General features: G+C 40.2%; 2 protein-coding genes across 3 annotated transcripts; one reads left to right on the top strand and one right to left on the bottom strand.

Annotated features, from left to right (window-relative positions):
• The first annotated feature begins 3888 nt into the window (after positions 1–3888).
• Positions 3889–19024, top strand: LOC144040869 (NXPE family member 3-like). 2 transcript variants are annotated; one of them, XM_077555228.1, is made up of 7 exons: positions 3889–3934; positions 4036–4145; positions 9457–9552; positions 9915–11233; positions 14221–15002; positions 15691–16046; positions 17932–19024. In XM_077555228.1, exons 4-7 carry the CDS (start codon positions 11207–11209, stop codon positions 18495–18497), a joined length of 1731 nt encoding a protein of 576 aa, XP_077411354.1. In that variant the 5' UTR covers positions 3889–3934; positions 4036–4145; positions 9457–9552; positions 9915–11206; the 3' UTR covers positions 18498–19024. The 2 variants fall into 2 exon arrangements, with proteins under 2 accessions (XP_077411354.1, XP_077411355.1); XM_077555229.1 differs by lacking the exon at positions 3889–3934 and having other exon boundaries at positions 3961–4145; positions 15691–15761; positions 15843–16046.
• On the bottom strand, positions 6403–11688 carry LOC144040870 (alpha-2,8-sialyltransferase 8E-like). Its single transcript, XM_077555230.1, has 6 exons — positions 11557–11688; positions 10757–10868; positions 10152–10202; positions 9920–10058; positions 9325–9530; positions 6403–8250 (listed from the first exon to the last, which is right to left on the bottom strand). Exons 2-6 carry the CDS (start codon positions 10840–10842, stop codon positions 7770–7772), a joined length of 963 nt encoding a protein of 320 aa, XP_077411356.1. The 5' UTR covers positions 10843–10868; positions 11557–11688; the 3' UTR covers positions 6403–7769.
• Positions 19025–19084: the final 60 nt, after the last annotated feature.

Raw genomic sequence — 19084 nt, 5'->3', positions numbered from 1 at the left:
AGGGGGAGGAAGGCGGACAGGGGAGGGGGAGGGGACGGGGGAAGGAGACGACAGGAAGGGCAGGAGGCAGCGGCAGGGCCGCAGAGAGAGGGGGAGAGGCACCCCACCGGCCCACAATCCCCGCAGAATGCAGAGACATCAATGTAAGTTATCACGATGTGGTGGCTCTCGCTAACAGGCAGAATTAAATAACCAGAATTAGGTTAAAATATTCTATATACGTAGACCATATTTCGATGAATTTTGATATTTGGTTTTTATTTGAGGCCGATATTTTTTCCATTAAAATGCGATTTATGAGGAGGTTAGACCATTGGTCGATATTCAGAGTTTGTTTATTTTTCCAGTAAGGGCTACAAGTGTAGATTTAATTTGTTTATGTGGTAAGTCAGTTGTCGTTAGGTCACCTAGCAAACACAAGTTTGGAGATAAAGGTATCCTACAGTCCAAGATAGCGGAAAAAATTTCTAAGACTTTAGTCCAGAAATACATAACCGGAGTACATAACCATAAAGCATGAAAATAAGTGTCTGTAGTGTTTTGTAAACACTGGAGACAAATGTCGGAGTGTGAGAGTCCCATTTTCTTTATCATATATTGAGTAATGTATGTTCTATGAATAATTTTGTATTGGATAAGTTGTAAATGTGTGTGTTTTGTCATTTTAAATAAGTTTTCACAAACTTGAATGCAAAAGTCAGATTCCGGAGCTATAGACAAGTCTGTCTCCCATTTCAAGATGGGTAAAGACATTTTATCAGTATATGAAAGTAACTTATATATTTTTGAGAGTTTTTTTGTTGTCGGAGAAAGCTTGATAATATCTTTAGCTAAAACAGGCGGTTGGAGCATACCCCGAAGTGTTGGAATTGGTTTCTTTATCATACTTTTAACTTGCAGATAATGTAAAAAATTTCCGCTTTTTATTTTGTATTTTTGGAGCAAGGATGTATATGATATAAACATATTATCTGAAAAAAAAATGGTTGAGATGTGTAATTCCTTTCTGCTCCCACACACCTAAATAAAACGATTGTGTTACGGTGTGGGAGTGGAGGACCCAAGTGCAGGAAGGTAGGAGAGCCACGGCAGGGATGCGGATAACTTAGTTTTAATCAAAAAACAAGGAAACACAAAATCACGCCCGAGGGCGGACAAAACGGCGAGTCATTGGGATACGGAGTAGATTCACGTAGAAGCGCTACAAGTCAGGTCTGGTGAGTAGCGTCACGGAGTAATAACCCGACACTCCTCGCTGTTTCTGCCAGGCCTTTATCTTGGCCTGATGGGCTGATGGGCAGCAGGTGTGTTTGGCGGGCTCCGCCCTCCAGCTGTTTCCCCAGTGACTGCAAGGGAAACAGAAACAGCTGACCCCAATCATTACAGTTTGGTTGTTAAGTTGAAAGTCGGTGTTATGCCATAGGGGAGAAAGCCCACAGGGCTCCACTTGGGCTTTTGTAATTTCTAGTTCTAGTGCCTTCCACCAGGCAGTCAGGGTGGCGGAAATCAATGGGGTTTTAAAACAATTATGTTGCTTAATCGATGTTGTGATAAAGAGTAAATCTAGAAGTCTGAGGTTATTACAATCCTTCAGTTGTAGTTCCAGCCAACAGTTAGTATCTCTGTTGGGTTGTGCCCATAGAATGATATATTGTAGCTGGTTAGCTATATAGTAGTGCATAAAATTTGGTGCCTCTAGACCTCCTTTGGATTAACTTTTCTGAAGAGTAGATAGACCAATCTTTGCTTTTTTTTTTTTATTCCAGTAAAATTTTGTAACGGCCGAGTCCAACAGCTGGAACCAGTTAGCCGTAGGTTTAAATGGAATCATTGAGAAAAAAATTGTTTATTTTGGGTAAAACTTTCATTTTAATTGTGGCTATTCGTCCTATTAGAGAAATAGGAAGATTATTCCAGCGCTCCAGGTCATTATAAATGCTATCCAGAAGTGGAGTAAAATTTAAATGATTTAAATCAGTTAATTTAGGTGAGATTTTTATGCCTAAATATTTTAAATTACCTATAGGAAATGAGTAGTGTGGGTCCTGGCTTGCAGGGTTCCATGAATTTTCTGTAATAGGTAGAAGTGTTGATTTTGTCCAATTAATAGAATAATCTGATAAATGTGAGAATCGGGTTATTAAGTTAAATACTTCCCCTAACGAAATAGCGGGCTTTTCTAAATAAAGTAAAATATCATCGGCATATAGATTAATTTTGTGTTCTGTTACCCCAGAGTGAATTCCTTAGGAAAATTTTGGCTGCGGTTTGTCCTTGGCCGATTTTGACCAGTGTTTATTATTATTATTTATTTTATTTTTTTATTGCGCCCCTCGTGTTTTGCAATACACATAGCCATCTTGTACAGTCAGCCCAGAGCCCACTATTTTATAAATACAGGCCGATTACCCGAGACGCCGTATTGCCACAAAAAGCAGCCAACCGCCCCGCATGCGCCCTCATCGGCCGCCACTTGCGAGGAGGACATGTACTCACGGCTGGCGTCTGGCGTGCAACAACTGACCGTTTATGGTTCGTAGGATTGTCACTTTGTGACCAATAATAAGCAGCGCTGCAGTAACCAATTAACTACAAACACTAGCCCACAGGAGCGCACGAGCCGCACCAGCCCTCCGCCCCTTAAGTTGTAGGAGCTAGCTACTGAAAAGAGAAAAATGGCGAAATGAAAGAAGGCAGTTGACAAAGAAATGGGTGGTGTCGAAAAAATAAGATGGATGTAAATAAAAATGCTTCATGGAAGTGCAACCAAATGTGCAAAAATGACAGAGCTTTTTTAGTGGAGGAAAGATGCTGAGGCAGGTTCCAGCAGCACGTCTACAGGAAGGCCCGGTGGAAAGCACATTTAATATGGCTAAATATTAGACCAAGTCCATACATTTAATGCAATTGTTGTTGCAATGCTCACCATCAAAAATCATCAAGAAGACCTACATCTGTGATTTGATCATATCACAGTTAGTAGCAGTTGAGGAATATTATTTGATAAGTGGACAAATGAGCTGGATTACTTTCACATAAGCACCTGTGTGTGTGTGTGTGTGTGTGTGTGTGTGTGTGTGTGTGTGTGTGTGTGTGTGCGCGCGTGTGTGTGTGTGTGTGTGTGCGCGCGCGCGCGTGTGTGTGGGTGTGTGGGTGTGTGGGTGAGGGGGGTGGGTGATTTATGTGTGTGTGTGTTTTTTTTTTCTTACATCAATTGCTATGTTAAGAACACAATAGTTAACATTATTATGATTATATGTACATTTATCACTAGCAGCAGAAACATCAGCTGTTAAGGCCACTGGTAGAGGAAATATTTAGAGATGGGACGTTTGACACTGACACTCCGGAGCATGTGTCAGCTGAGTGACACAGACTGCTCGAAACAATGTATCAAAAGCCCCGATGACACCTCCGTGATCACGTGCTGATGACGTATCCAGTGGCTCTGCAGTACCTCTCACCACCAGCATCTTCAGGCCCCTGTGAGAGGATTTTCTCAAAGGCTGGTGAAATTGTCAGCCAGAGAAGAAGCCGCTTGAAGCCGAACACAATAGAGCAAATATTGTTCTTGAAAAAGAACTTGTAAAACAAATAAATATAAAAAGTTGGGCACAAGAACAATTCCCTCATGTACATACTGGTATTTGCTTTATTTTCACTGTTGCACAAGCACAATTCCCTCATGTAGATATTTGGTTCACTTTATGTTCACCTTCCATGTGTACCTGATGATCATTAGACAGACACAAATGTAAGACTGAATGTACTGGTGTTATGTTGGAATATAAAATCAGGCGAATCACTTTGAAGATTATAGCTGCTATGACGTAAGACTGAATGTACTGGTGTTATGTTGGAATATGAATCAATCAGGCGAATCACTTTGAAGATTATAGCTGCTATGACTCCAGCTGACCACCAGATGTCACCGGTACGATCTATTTTATGGGGCTTTGAAACTTCGACTCTTTTTCCAAAGCAATCAGCCGAAAGCCTCAAAAGCGTCACAAGGCTTCATTGTCCCATCTCTAGAAATATTGGTGGTGAGGAGGTGGTCCCGTTCTTGGAGGAGGGGTAATGTGTGTTGGCCTCATTGAAGGAGAAGGTCTAGGAGAAGGAACCGAATGAAGCTGGAGCTACTAGTAAGAAGACTTGTACAGATTGTGTTGGGCTTTTGTACTGGGTCGGCAATTGTCCTGTATTATGCGTAGAATTAACTGTTACACAATCATTTTATGTTTTTTAAAAAAAAATGATTTAGACGTCTTATGTTCATTTTTAATGTTATTGATTAGGCCTACAATGTTTGTGCTCATCCAGATCCAACAGTCCTGTCACCAGAGACAGAGGCAGAGTCCAGTATTGTGACAGCTAAGCCAAGAAACCAAATTTGATGTGACTCTCAAAGAGCATTTTAAATTTGATACAGCTGCTTCTTTTTCATGTCCTCTTTTATTGAGTACTGCTGTTATTGGTTAATTGTTGTATGCTTTGTTCATTGCATGTTCAGTTTTGAAGGTTTTGTCATGGTTATCTGAGTTGGATACAAAAAAAAAAGCCACCAGTTGCTCGGCCCCCCAGCTCTGGAACACTCTGCCACCGAACCTCAGAAACAGTGACTCTCTCTCCTCCTTCAAATCAAGACTCAAAACACACCTGTTCAGGACTGCCTCGTGTTACATATTACGTATTACAACATGAAAGACTTGCAGAAACACACGCACGCGCACGCGCACGCCCACGTGCGCACAAATGGATTCGTATCTAGCTGGACAATAATCATCTCTTTGCGTAACCTTGGAACCCGAGACATATTTATTAATATGCCAGTGATCTGTTCTGAACAATGTTAAACTTTCCACACGTTACAAGTAATGCCATCGGACCCAGAGCAGTTTCGACCGACTCTTCTTTTTCCTAAACTTTGCTCCACTTCACTTCATTCAAGGTCATGAAACAGCTGATCTGACCGTTCTTGTCATTTCTCTTTACCTTTTTGTGGCTACGAAGTGGAGGGGTCCGTTCATGTCATCACATTCCAGAAAGGAAGGCAATGGAGCACTATTTCTGCAAGGTTACAGAAAGATACATTTTAACGTTTTGGGAAAGCAGTCATCGCAGGCAAGGCAATGAGTTACTGTGATGCCACCCTTGACCCAAGATCATAGCCTAACCGTGCCAAACTTGATGAATTTTGTCATCTATATGTTAATCTATTTATTTTCACGTGCCACACCATATCTATGTACAATTATTTTTAAATCTATGCTGTCCTTTCATGGGTTGAAAATGAGCAGGATGCCCATTTTCAAGTTGTTTCAATTGGTCGGAAGAAAGGGATTTTAAACGGTCCATTTTCTCTTTGATATTCAATAATTCAAAATGTAAATGAGCTTTGCTCTGATTGGGTTTCGGTTCTGCTTGATTTCATATGGAAAAATGTTTTTTTTTATTATTATTGGTTAGTTCCCGATAACCAAAAATGAAACTTGACATAACGTCAGTGGTCATGTTTGTTTTGAACTAAACAGCGAGCTGGTTGGTTTGGTTTGTTAGCTTACTGCTATATATGCCCTAACGTTAATAACATTAATAACATTATGTGGTTGTAAATAAAGTGCTAGTATGAGTGACATTTTTTTTCACAGGGTGTGTGGAAAATGAAACAAAAATATATGACATATTCCTTAAACGAAGCAATTGTGTGCATGCAAATTTCATTCATGTTAAACACTGATGTTGATTGTTCATAGTCTTCGAATGTTTTTTTTGTCTTTTGTTAATAAATGGCAACATTAGGGGCAAAAATCTCCTGTGTGCTATAATATGTACATTTAGAGACTCCGATTGAAATGAATTGTTTATGAAACAAAGTGTTTGGCATAATCTTTTGGATTCGGATACCCTTCAGTAGTCGTGCGTGCGTGCATCGGTAAGCCTTTCCTGTAAGGGTTATGTTGTAAAATGAGTTTGGAATATGATATTTGTAGAGGGCCGGACTGAGACTCATTTTCAGCCCTGGAGTTTCATGGTGTCACGTGTGGAGTTGGAGGACCCAAATGCAGGGAGGCAGGAGAACCGCGGCAGGGATGCATGTTAAACTGAACACGATTTATTTAACAAAAACACTAGCAGGGGTACTGGGTGAACAAAACCAACAAAGATCTGAAAAGACCAAACAAAACACCGGTGGTGACAGCGACAATGATCCAACAAAACCAGGGAACTAAATACAAGCCAACTGACGAGACATCGAGAGACACCTGGACAAGACACAAGTGGCTGGGGGAGATGATTGGATGACACAAGGAAGGGAACAAACAGGATGACGAGTAAAGGTGCAAACAAAACCCCACAAGTCAGACAGGACACCAATCATAACACATGGCTCAGACCGGCTCACTTTAGTTTGCAGTGTTTTAATGAAGATGGATATTTCACATGTTTTAATGTATCAATCTAAAATAGCGTAACATTCCAATAACCAACGTTGATAGTTATGTTGTATATGATCAAAAAAATAAAAATGACTAAATCTGAACAATTACGAAAACATACATAAAGTCAAGGGTGCCATAGAAATTGATTTGACTAACTGTCATATTCTATAAACATAAAGCCTAAATAAGGAGATAAGGCAAGGTACAACACAATTTGTCTATTTTTGAAGAGCTCAAATATTGAACTTCCTTGTGCTAGAATGTGTTTGAATTACTATTAGCCAAGGCAGGGTTTACAAAATTGGGTACCAAATGCAAATCTTAGTTTCAGTCACATTTAAAAACTAGTCATTTCTATTTTTGTTTTCAATGTAATTACTATATATTTTTTATCTATCTCTTCCTTGTAGTGGGGCAGCATGTGGTTTTCCCCTCAATGTAACCCACTGTTCCCAACAAATACGAGATACCACAACATTAAAATACGAGTAGAAACATGATCAGCCAAACCTGCTATTGGACCATTATTTACACATGATAGGCTATTGTTTTTGTGTTGCATTTTGTGTTGCTTACTCTGTCATATCCATCAGGCATGTGCACTTCAGAGCTCTATATGATGATTTATACATTTGAGTTAGGGTGCGTTTGGCGTGTCAGCTCTACTCCTTTTTAATATTGCCTTTTCTGCGCCACTCTTTTCTGCTACGTGACTTCCTTTAATTTTGAGGATCCGGACATTCACACAGAGTCTAGTTTAATTTGTTATTTGTTAACTCATTCACTGCCATTGACGGCTATAGACGTCAAAAATTCATTTGAACTATTTCTAGTAGTTTAACATTTTTTTCCACTTTTGTTGACAAAAGTATGAAAATCTAGAAAAAAAAATATTGTACATTTAGAACAGATATAAAATTTGTGATTAATTGTGAGTTAACTATTGAAGTCATGTGATTAATTACAATTAAGAAATTTAACCGCCTGACGCGATTTAAAAAAAAAGATTTTAAAAATTCAGGCGATTCAAAATTTTAATCGGAATTAATCGTATGACTTCACTTGTTAACTCTTGATTAATTACAAATATTATATCTGTTCTAAATGTACAATAAAAACATTCTAGGTTTACATACTCTTGTTAACAAAAGTGGGAAAAAAAGTTAAACTAATACAAATAGTTCAAATAAAATTTTGACGTCTATAGCCGTCAATGGCAGTGAATGAGTTAAAATGTTATGCAGTAAAAATTATGAAATCTTAAAAGATGACTTTGATTTTGTGTTTGTCAAAAATGGACATGGTCAAGCTCCTTTTTTTAAAGAGTCACACCCTTTCCTTGGCTGGACAAGCCTCAGTGTGAAGCCTAAGCACGCCCTGCTTGTTCAGCGTGGACAACAGTCCAAACTCTATGGGCATATCATGCACGGCTAAGTGCTTGAGATCGTTGTAGTAGTGCTTGGTGAGAGTGTGTCCGTCCGGGTGTTTGTCAAAGGGCCAGAAGCCGTACAGGTGAACTTCGGAGCACAGCTCCAGAGCCAGGCTGGCCATTAATATGCCCGTGGTGGGCTGATACCCGGCGAGGCCTTTGGCGGCCCAGAACCGCGACACATTGCGCACGTAGTTGGGGTTGAATGAGATGGCACGAATGGGGCTTTTGAAGTCTTTTAGGGTGCGAGCCGCCCGCATTGACACTTGTGTGTAAGAGCGGTAGGAGAAGGTGTGAAGGAGCATCAGGGCCTTCCCGTAGATCTGGACTGCTTCTACAAGTTTCTGCTGTGGTCCCAAGCCCGACAGAGACTCGTACCTGTGGGGGAAAGCTCCGGTGAGAATAGCCACAACAAAAGCTGCCCACTGCTCCCTCAGAGACACAGAAGTCTAAAATCATCTCATGACGAGGAATATGGTACACAAGTGGCTGCTAACTGACACACACATCAAGATTTTGCCCATCTGCCGGACCTTGGAATTGAGCAGCACTTTTATCAAGCGACCAGTAAAACCAAGCTACCCACGCTACTGGCCTACTGCTAACTAACTGACCGTCTAACCAACCAACTACTATCTGCTACTACTCACTAACTAAAATGGGGGAGGATGATCAAGTAGTCCATCATAATAAAATCACAACAAACCAAGCATTATAGTAATTATACAGCTGTGCAGGTAACTTTTAACTCATTCACTGCCATTGACGGCTATAGACGTCAAAAATCCGTTTGAACTATTTCTATTAGTTTAGCATTTTTTCCACTTTTGTTCACAAGAGTATGAAAACTTGGAATTTTTTTGGTACATTTAGAACAGATATAAAATTTGTAATTAATCGTGAGTTAACTAGTCAAGTCATGTGATTTATTACGAAAAAAAAAATGAATCGCCTGACGCCCCTAATTTTTAATAAACTTTGCTTCTTCCTCTTTAAAAAAAAGAAGTAATTTTAATTATTATGATTATTTTGTAATAATCTAAAAAAAAATTTTTAGCAAAAATTAGGAGCATCAGGTCGTTAAATTATTATTATTTTAATAATCTTTTCTTTAAAAAAAAAAAGAAAAGTTTATTAAAAAATAGGGGCATCAGGCGATAATTTTTTTTAAGCATAATTAATCGCATGACTTCACTAGTTAACTCATGATTAATCACAAATTTGATATGTGTTCTAAATGTACAATAACCCCCCTAGGTTTTCATACTCTTGTTAATAAAAGTGGGAAGAATGTTAAACTAATTGATAGTTAAAATGAATTTTTGATGTATATAGCAGCCAATGGCAGTGAATGAGATAAGATGGCCACCATGGAAAGGATTACTTATATTTCCAGTATTTCCTATTTGGAAATCTTTACAAGCAGAAGTGACAAGATGCCATCAGAATTACCTGCGTTCGAAGACGTCAAGGTTGGCCGTGACGAGGTCCGTCTTGAAGCCTACGTCTTTGGCGTACACGTGGTTCAGCGGTGGTAGATTGCACCTGATCACAAACTGAGCCGAGTCAATCGTTTCTCCGCAGCCGCTGTCGATCAGGATGCCGCCGCTGCCGACCACGGCGCACTTGTCGTACATCTCCGTGGAGAACGGATGCTTCTGGAAATCAACGAGCATCAAGGTCAGTGTTGTTTTCATACTGTAAAGATGAGCAGCAAGGTCTTGGATGTGACATTTTTTTGTTGTATTTCCGTTTTATAGTCATCTTCAACTGAGAGCGACAAATAGTTCGAAGCGAGCACGCTTGACTTACTATTTGGAGAACTTTGATTTGAAAAATGTTTTATTTCTTCTTGAAGTGTGTGTTTTAATTATGCTGTTGTGATTTACAATTCAGTATGTTGAACTTTTTAGTACAATATTGCATCTAATCTTTGAGAAAGTTTTTTTTTTTTTTTACATTTTATTCACATACAATTTTATTTCACTTCTAGGAGCAATACATTTGTTTTTAATTCTCCCCCCCCATTTTTTATTTGTCAGCGTACCTTCACAAAGGTTTTGAAGATATCTGGCGTCACGGTCAGCATCCAGTCGTCTAAGTAGTGAATCACGGTTCCCACAGGTGTGTTTTCCTGTGTGATGATGGCCATCTCGACCCCGTGAGTACAGCTGCTCAGGTTGGAGCTGCAACATCAGCAACAATAGTTTTAGGCCGCCTTTGTCTGCTTTGTTATGGCAAGAAAAAGCGAGACCGCTTGTGCAAGTGTTTGCACTCACCAGACGTCTGCAGCTGGATCAGGTGGGATTTGTTTTGGAAGAGAGACTTTGCTAATGAACGTTATCATTAAATGTAGACACAAGAAAGAGAGACGTTACATAAAAATAAAACAAGCTTTTTTTTCTTACATGATACATATATAGCGCCTCGATACCAAATGCGCATTACAACCACCAAACCCTGAATCCATTTGAATGGGTTACTACCAATTGTACTTTTACAACAAAAAAAAAAGTCGTAATCCAAAGAATGAAAAATCCAATTTGATCATATTGCTAAATAGAGCGCATTTAGATAGTGTTTTATCCTAAACCAGGGGTCCATTTCACAAAGCAGGTTCAACTAACTCTGAGACTAACCCTGAACAGTGAGTTGACCTACCCTGAGATAGGATACTGTGTTTTTGGGTTCCAGGATAGCTGTTTTCAGTTAATTTGATCAACGCTGAGTACTTTCACCTGGAGTCAAGCTCGTGCCGCACGACTTTAAAAAGACCGCAACAATGGACCCCCTTGACGGGTCACCATGGCAACGGATAGATGGAGTATAACTAATGTTACATGACATACAGCATAATGGCGCAAAAGCGATGTGACGGGCATACCTCCTGTAGTAAACACGCCCAATCATGACGATGATGATCAGGAAGAAAATGAAGGAGAACACCAAGTTCCTGCGTCTCCTAATCATGCTTACTGATTCACTGTGTCAGGAATCTAAATAAATGTTTGAAAGCAAACAAATTCAAATGTATTGAACATAAAATTAAAATAAAACAGCTGCTTGTTTAAATTAGCTTTTAGGATCAATCCATCAAAAATCTTAAACACAGCTGACTTTCTATTTGCTTTTTGTTTTAATGCACTGTTGACATCCATGTGGGTTGGTAGGATAGGGTTTGTCCAAAGCCGATCCTCGAGGGCCACTATCCTGCATGTTGTATGTTTCCCTCCTTCATCACACTCGATTCAAATGATCAGCTCATCAGCAAGCTCTGTGGAAGCTTCATAACGATCCTGAACATTTGAATCAGGTGTGTTGGAGGAGGGGAAACATGCAGGATAGTGGCTCCCGACGAAAGGTAAAAAATTAATTTAAACTACTTCTATTAGTTTAACATTTTTTAATGAAAACCTAGAAAATAATGATTGTACATTTAGAAAGGATACAATTTGTGAGTTAACTAGTAAAGTCATCCCATTAATAACGATTAGAAATTTTAATCGCCTGACGCCCCTAATTTTTAATAATTTAAAAAAAAAGTTAAACTAATAGAAATAGTTCAAATGATTTTTTGACGTCTATAGCCGTCAATGGCAGTGAATGAGTTAATGTAACAAAACCAGTGAGCTATAAATTCATCAATTTACACAGCAAAATTAAATCCACAAGATCTTTACTTACCTTTGAAAGATTTGGCAGATCAGGCTGAAAAGTTAAATGTGAATGCTTCTCAATGTTCTTCTCAATGCTTCTTCAGCAAAAAACACACCCATCGGTGCTGATATGAGCTTTTTTGTTTCTTTCTTTTTGTTTCCCCGGTATCAGAAAATTTCCACGGCGCAAACTATGTATCGAGACACACCAAAAATGTATCAGTCACGTCCGGTTGGTTTTTTCAAAAAGACTGAATCTTCGTCTTGTGTTAGGGTCGTCAGCGACCCGTTTTTAGGTTTAACATGCATAAAAGAACCATATAAATTAGTTTATTGCATCAAGGCTTTTTGACTTTGTCAGGAACCCCTATTTCAACAAAATAAAACAAAAACAAAGTTTTTTACTATATTCTAAAATGCTCTGGTTGAAATTGTTACATTTGTGTTGTTAGGGTCGGTTTCGACCCAGTTATAAAAATAAGATTATAAAGCAATAATTAGAGCCAAAACTGGATTCATAATTACACTGCCAGCCAACACACTGACAGCCAGCTCCTCTCCCAATCCTGTGAGCTGTAGGGGATTCTCATTTTGCCGTGTTTTCCAGTACACCTGCACAAAAACAAAACTAACAGAGATGGGCATGTCCTGACATGTAAGGTCAATTCATTCATTTGAAAGGTCATTTGACTTGCAGAGCCTTGCAATTGACTGGCAACCAGTTCAGGGTGTACCCTGCCTACTGCCCGAAGTCAGCTGGGATAGGCTCCAGCAACCCCGCGACCCTTGTGAGGACAAGCGGTAAAGAAAATGGATGGATGGATGGATGGAAGGATGGATTTGACTTGCAGAGTGCACATCTCCAATTTGCAGCATACAAACATGAGAAGAAGATTTTCAGCGACCCAAGTTCTGGATAATCTTTTTGATGAAAATGAGGAAGAGGACACAGTTTCTGAGGAGGAAGACAATGTGGAGTATCAACCAGAAGACACAGACATATCTGATGAGTCTGATTAGGAGGTCACTGGTGGTGAAGCTCCTCCCACTGAAAGATTCAAATCCAAAAATGATAAGATCTTTTGGAGCTCAGTACCTCATGATGTACATGGCAGGGCAGCTGCTGCAAATGTCATAAAAATGACCCCTGGAATCACAATTTGCTGTGACAAGAGTCAGTGACATCGGGACATGTTTCGAGCTATTCATGCCATTGTCACTAAAAAGAGTCATCATGGCTATGACAAACGTTGAAGGAAAAAAAGTCCATGACGACATGTGGAAAGACATTGATGAGGAATATCTGGATGCTTACATTGGTGATCCTGCAATGAGGCCACTGATAGTCTCTGGGACGCATCGACAGGCAGAAATATTTTCCGGGCAACAATGTCACTTCAGACCTTTCGAATGATATCAAGAGTCCTCAGATTTGACAACTGAAATATCAGAGCAATTTCTGACAAGCTTGCCCCCATCAGGGATGTCTGGGAGAGATGGACGCAACTCCTTCCACTGATGTTCAACCCAGGGCCAGAGGTGACAGTCGATGAACGTCTTGTCCCTTACCGAGGAAAACGCCCCTTCCGGCAATACATACCCAGTAAGCCAGGGAAGTACGGCATAAAAATCTGGGCAGCCTGCGATGCAAAAAACAGCTATGCATGGAAACTACAGATTTACACAGGCAAAGCTGTGAGTGGCATTCCTGAGAAAAAAAACAAGGAAAACGCGTGGTCCTCGATATGACTACTGGACTGCAGGGTCACAATATCACTTGCTTTTCATTTTGTGTTTATATTAAAGTTCTACTGCTGAAAAAATACTTTTTTGCATTTTTCTTGAAGTAAATATACATGGGTCGAAATCGACCCGTAACACCATAGATGTTACTATAGTCAATAATATTTAAATTAATAAATAAATAAAACAAATGAATTTAAGAGATGTGTTCTAATAGCCCCCAGTAAGAGTCGGGTAACACAACAACCTTGTATTTATTTATATGATTCTCTTGGTGTTTATGTTCTAATTTTTTTTTAATTGAAATCGAGGGGTATACTGACAAAAAAGGCCCAGAAGCCCACACCAACAACATTAAAACTAATATTTTCATGGATAAGGGAGACTAACAAGCCAACCAAGAGATGAGAAATAAATTGGATGATATCTACTTGTTTTTATTGTATTTTACAGCTGATTTAAGACACGGGTCGAAACCGACCCGTTAACATAAGAGATGGTAACAGAAAGTTAACACAAGACGAAGGTTAATAACCACTTCAAAGTGCAAAGCATATGTAGGAACAGGGCTGTCATAAGGTGGAAGTATTTTTTTTTCATGCTCGAGTTTTGTAATCTTGCTTTTTATTTTTGTTGTTTTTGGTATATTTTGCATTTGCTGTGTTTTGGTTGCAGTGCATTTCTGTTTTTAATGGACTTCCAGCCTAATTGACAGCCAACTATTTGCTATTGCCTGCACCTTGTGCAGCCGTGGCCCTACCCAACTGTGGGAGGTGGGACTCACACACATACAAACATACACACCCATGCACGTGTAAATCTTAACCACATTTTGATTAATTGCCCAGCCATACGTCACACATGAGAAAGTCCGCCACTCTGCAGTGTGCACAGTTAATAAACAAAACAGCAAATGTAACTATATATGCTTGACATGTGATCTTTTCAGAGTTGGAAGTACCACACAGTGTCACCACCGTACAAGGTCCAGAACCGGAACCAATCATCAAATCCATTTAAAAACCTCCCAACATTTCCCCACCAGCGCACCTTCTGTCCTCATCTGTACCAGCCACTGTCCACTGAAGAAGAGCTTGAGGAACGCAACCTGTTGGACTCCATCGCCTGGCCCCGGCCGCCCTCTGGCTCCGAACCACTCAACCTGTCCCAGACGAGTGACCTGGCCCACAGCCTGTTCACCATCGTAACCTCCCAAAACAACCACAGTTGGTACGTGGGCGACCAGCTGGAAGTGCAGATCCACCTGCACGACTTCAAAGGCCAACCCAAGCGCTACGGCGGCGATTTGCTGTTGGCTCGGTTGCACTCCCCAAAATACAAAGCGGGCGTGGCCCGGGAGGTGCTGGACCACAAGAACGGACTTTATTCCGCTCGATTCCCGCTTCTGTGGGAGGGCTCTGCTCAGGTCGAGGTCATGATGGTACACTCGAACGAGGCCATCGCCGTGCTGCAGCGACTGAGGGAGAAACGGCCCGATCGAGTGTACTTCTCCAGCATCTTTCACCAAGGAGAGCAGTCTGAGAAGATGGGGTGCAACCTGTGCCTGCCGCAAGACAAGGGGCCACTGTGTAACTACACGGACCTTCACACTGGTGATGCTTGGTATTGCTACAAGCCCAAAATGCTCAGCTGTGACACCAGAAACAACCACTTCATGGAAAGCCCCCTCAAAAACATCATCACCAACAAGGAGGCTTTGCTCTTTCAGAAGTTTGTACACTCAATAAATATTTGACATAAGCTGTTCCAAAGGTAATCCAAACAGAACAAGCTGTTGACCCAAAAATCACATTTAGGTTATTGTAAGTGTCATCTCTAAAGTACTTCTAAACAGCACTTGGTTTCATAACCGAAAATCTGAAACAAAACAATCTAGTATTTCTATTTCTGTTTTATGACTTCCGAGTGTCATCGAAGGAGGATTTGGCTGGTACCATTGCAATACACTCTGAAAACAGTTGGGTCAAAAGTAACCCAATTATGGATAAACAATGGACCGATCCACTTAATGGGTCAATTTGACCCAACTTTCTAGGTTGTTTTATACAAAATGACCTATATTTTTGACCCAAGTAAATGATCTGACCAATATTTATGAGTTGTTTTACACTGAAAGACCCATTTCTTGACTCAAAGTTGGGTCAAATCGACCCAAGTTGAGGATCGGTCCATTTTTGACCCATAGCTGAGTTATATTTGGCCCAACTGTTTTTAAAGTGTTCCATCCATTTTCTACCGCTTATCCGGGGTCGGGTCACGGAGGCAGTAGCACTGATGGATGGGATTTAGGTTTTAGGATTGTGGCTGGTACCGTTGGAATAGCTCACTCTCTTTGTACAAATATCATTGTAGTATCTAATTGTTGTTAATTCTGTTGTAATCCACTTTTTGACATCAGAGGCGTGAACCTTAAATATCCCATCCATGCTTCCACATCGGACACCATCGTCGTGCTGCCTTCAAAGAAAGGTACTGTTGACCTACAGAATTATAACTCTCACTTTTGGGGGATGGCGATTAGTCACCACATTGTGTCTGCCATCAATGTAGAAAATGGCAGTAAAATACCGGATCCCGTGAAGCTGGCAACATCTGGATACTACTACCAGGATATTTGGAGGCCGTTGGGTGGCGTGACCGAGCGCCAGGTTGATGGGCTGTCCATCACTCAGTGCTTGGCCAACAAGTTGGTCTACTTGTACGGCGACTCCACCATGCGCCAGTGGTTCGAGTACCTCGTCACTGTTCTTCCAGGTGAGTGTGTCTTAATGGCTGAATGGTGGACAGTGGTGGGAAACAAAAGTGTAAACATAGAAATGAATTGAATCAGCCCCTTGTCAATAAAAAAAATTACAATATCTGAAATGTACTTGAGCACAAACTTAGAAATAGGGATGAGAATTGATAAGAATTTTGTGATTCTGCTTCCATTATTGATGCTGTTTATGTATCTGATTCCTTGCTGATTTCCTTAATGATTCACATTTGGTGAGGGAATCAAATAATACAAATGTTTTTTTCCCCTAATAAATCACCAATCAAATAACTTACAGAATTGTCAGTGATAAGCTGGTAAACCCTATCATTCTTCTTTGCTGATTTTCTCTGGAGGTGCTTGTCCTTTAAATGCTTGCCTGGACCTCTTCGTCATTCCACCTATCAAACCATCCACCTTATTGTTCCATATTTGTATTGGCATATAGGCACAAAAACGGCATCATTCCACAACATAATCATTTCCAGAATTATGTGAAATGACATTGTTACATGTTAAAGTCGCTACAGGTTTACACATCGCTACAGTATAAAGTGTTGCCTTTTTACATTTCCTAATTATTATGAAAAATCACGATTTTAAAAACATGATTGGTGTGGTGTCTTCACATCCAATAAAAATAATTATTTATTAATAAAGAGGCATAATTATTATAGGTAATTTGAGCACATTTGTTATTTCACAAGTGTGTTTCAAACCCTTTGTATTAATCCCAAGAAGTAGCTCTCGTTTTCAAAAAGGTTGTTGACCTGCACGACATACTGTGCCACAAGAATCAGACATCTGAGCTTTCCTGCTTTACATAATCAATACAGCTCACAATTCCACATTTTTTATTTGCTATTTTATCCTTTTACCTATTTTAAAATAATATATGAATAGTATTTTCATTAACACAGTGTCATTATTTACATTGATTTATTTATTAACTTTTCCTTTACACCAGGCCCGGACTGGGCCATCTGGAGGCCCGGGACAATTCCCGGTGGGCCGCCCTATAGTTTGGGCCACAAATCATTTTAAAATCATGCTGGAAGCAGCCCAAACATTCGTTTTGAAATCAAGAATATTCCCATCATCTTAAATTGACTGTGTCATTGACTGTGTCATTGACTGTGTCATTGACTGTGTCATTGACTGTGTCATTGACTGTGTCATTGACTGTGTCATTGTCAATCAACTGTAACTCCAATGCTCCTTACATAGGCCATTATGTTATAACACAGACTGCCTGCCTTTGTTACTAAGGGTGTCACTGAGTTACATTAATTTAATACCAAAAGTAGCAAAACTTTAATTCACAAATATAAACAATATAACTATATTGAACCTTGTCTGTACAATAATAACACATAAAAGAGGCAAAACACAATCACAAGTGTTACTGAGGGGAATGGGAGATGATTTTTGAACAAACAAATAATTAATTAAAAATGGTGTGCATTAGTTATTTCCTTTGTATGGATTGTATCAAAAATGTACTGTCAATGCTCAATAAATATTTTATTTAAGAAATAAATGAAGTTTGGTTTATCTGTAAGCAGTTGATGATGATAGTGATTACACCCTATCAACTGAGACTATAAAATTGTTTTTCAAGACTGTTGGGGTTTGTTGTGTAGTGTTTCCTTGAAATAATGCCATAATATTTTATGTTTTTAGTGCATATAGTAGAAGTGGTACGTCAAGTCACTATATTAAAGAGGTATTTACATGTATGTGACTCTGGATGAGTGACACAGTTATTACACTTTTGGCAGTGTTTGTGATGACGTCCAAATGTCTTGTTAAAGATGCTGAACCGCCACTTGATCTTGACCAGTAGTTTCCTCTCATGTAGCTTTATTTTCTTCTGCTCTGCAGGAATGAAGGAATTCAAACAGGAGAGTACAATAAAGGTGGGGCCCTTCATGGCGCTGGACAGCACCCACAACATTCTGCTCAAGTACCACTTCCACGGCCCGCCCATCGTCTCCAAGGCCAATGCTGTGGCACACAAGATACGCTACATCGCCAACGAGCTGGACGGCCTGACCGGCGGTCCCAACACGGTTGTGGCGCTCAGCCTCTGGGCTCACTTCAGTCCGTTCCCTGTGGAGGTGTACATACACCGCCTCCGGCATATCCGCAAGGCGGTGGTGCGACTGCTGAACCGGGCCCCAGGGACGGCGGTTGTGGTCCGCACGCCCAACCCTAGGGCACTGGATCAGGAGCTCAGCCTGATCTTCAGCGACTGGTTTGCGCTGCAACTGGACGTCGTGCTGCGTGCCATGTTCAAGGATCTCAACGTTATGCTGGTGGACGCCTGGCAGATGTGCGTGGCGCACCAACAGCCTCACAACGTCCACCCACCTCGGGTCATTGTCAGAAATATGGTAGACATGATGCTGTCCCACGTTTGTCGTGATGGGACCACGACCGATGCATGATCGTATCTGTGGATGTGTCTTTGTGAGTGATGTCGCAATTTCTGCCAAGTGTCTGTAATCAATAATGTTTTTAAAGTCTTATCGTCATGACTGGGACCTGTTAACATTTTACTATTTCATTTTATATTTTACCTCTTTTGAATTTAGTTAAAGTTGTGAAGATGTAGATATAACTGTTAACTCAATATAGGTTGATGAGTCATGCTTTTGTCCTCTTTGTTATCTGTTCTCTTTTCCCAGAAATGAGAAAGTTAATACGTTTCTTTTATTTATCTAAGTCTAGATATCTATTTTTATTTTATTTATCTAAGTCTAGTTTCTGTTCGTTAGAAATCCGTTTTTTGAAAAATCAAGGACGAGCTAGCATACTGGGAGGGGAGAGGCAGTTTCCTGGGAAACATTGTTTTTTCTAATAAAAGTCCCGTGTCTGAGAGAGACGACACACATTTGGACAGAAACATGGCTTGGTGAAATTCCTTTGTGTCATCAGAAACTTTCTGATTAAAAAACCTTGCAAGGACCCTCTTCACGAGATCTCAACTCTGATTTATTTGAACACGCAAAAGATTACAAAAAGAGGTAATCTA

Source organism: Vanacampus margaritifer, unplaced genomic scaffold (genome assembly GCF_051991255.1).
Source record: "Vanacampus margaritifer isolate UIUO_Vmar unplaced genomic scaffold, RoL_Vmar_1.0 HiC_scaffold_42, whole genome shotgun sequence".
Lineage (NCBI taxonomy): Eukaryota > Metazoa > Chordata > Actinopteri > Syngnathiformes > Syngnathidae > Vanacampus > Vanacampus margaritifer.
The sequence above is the reverse complement of the archived record's forward strand: the minus strand, read 5'-3'. Positions and strand labels throughout refer to the sequence as shown.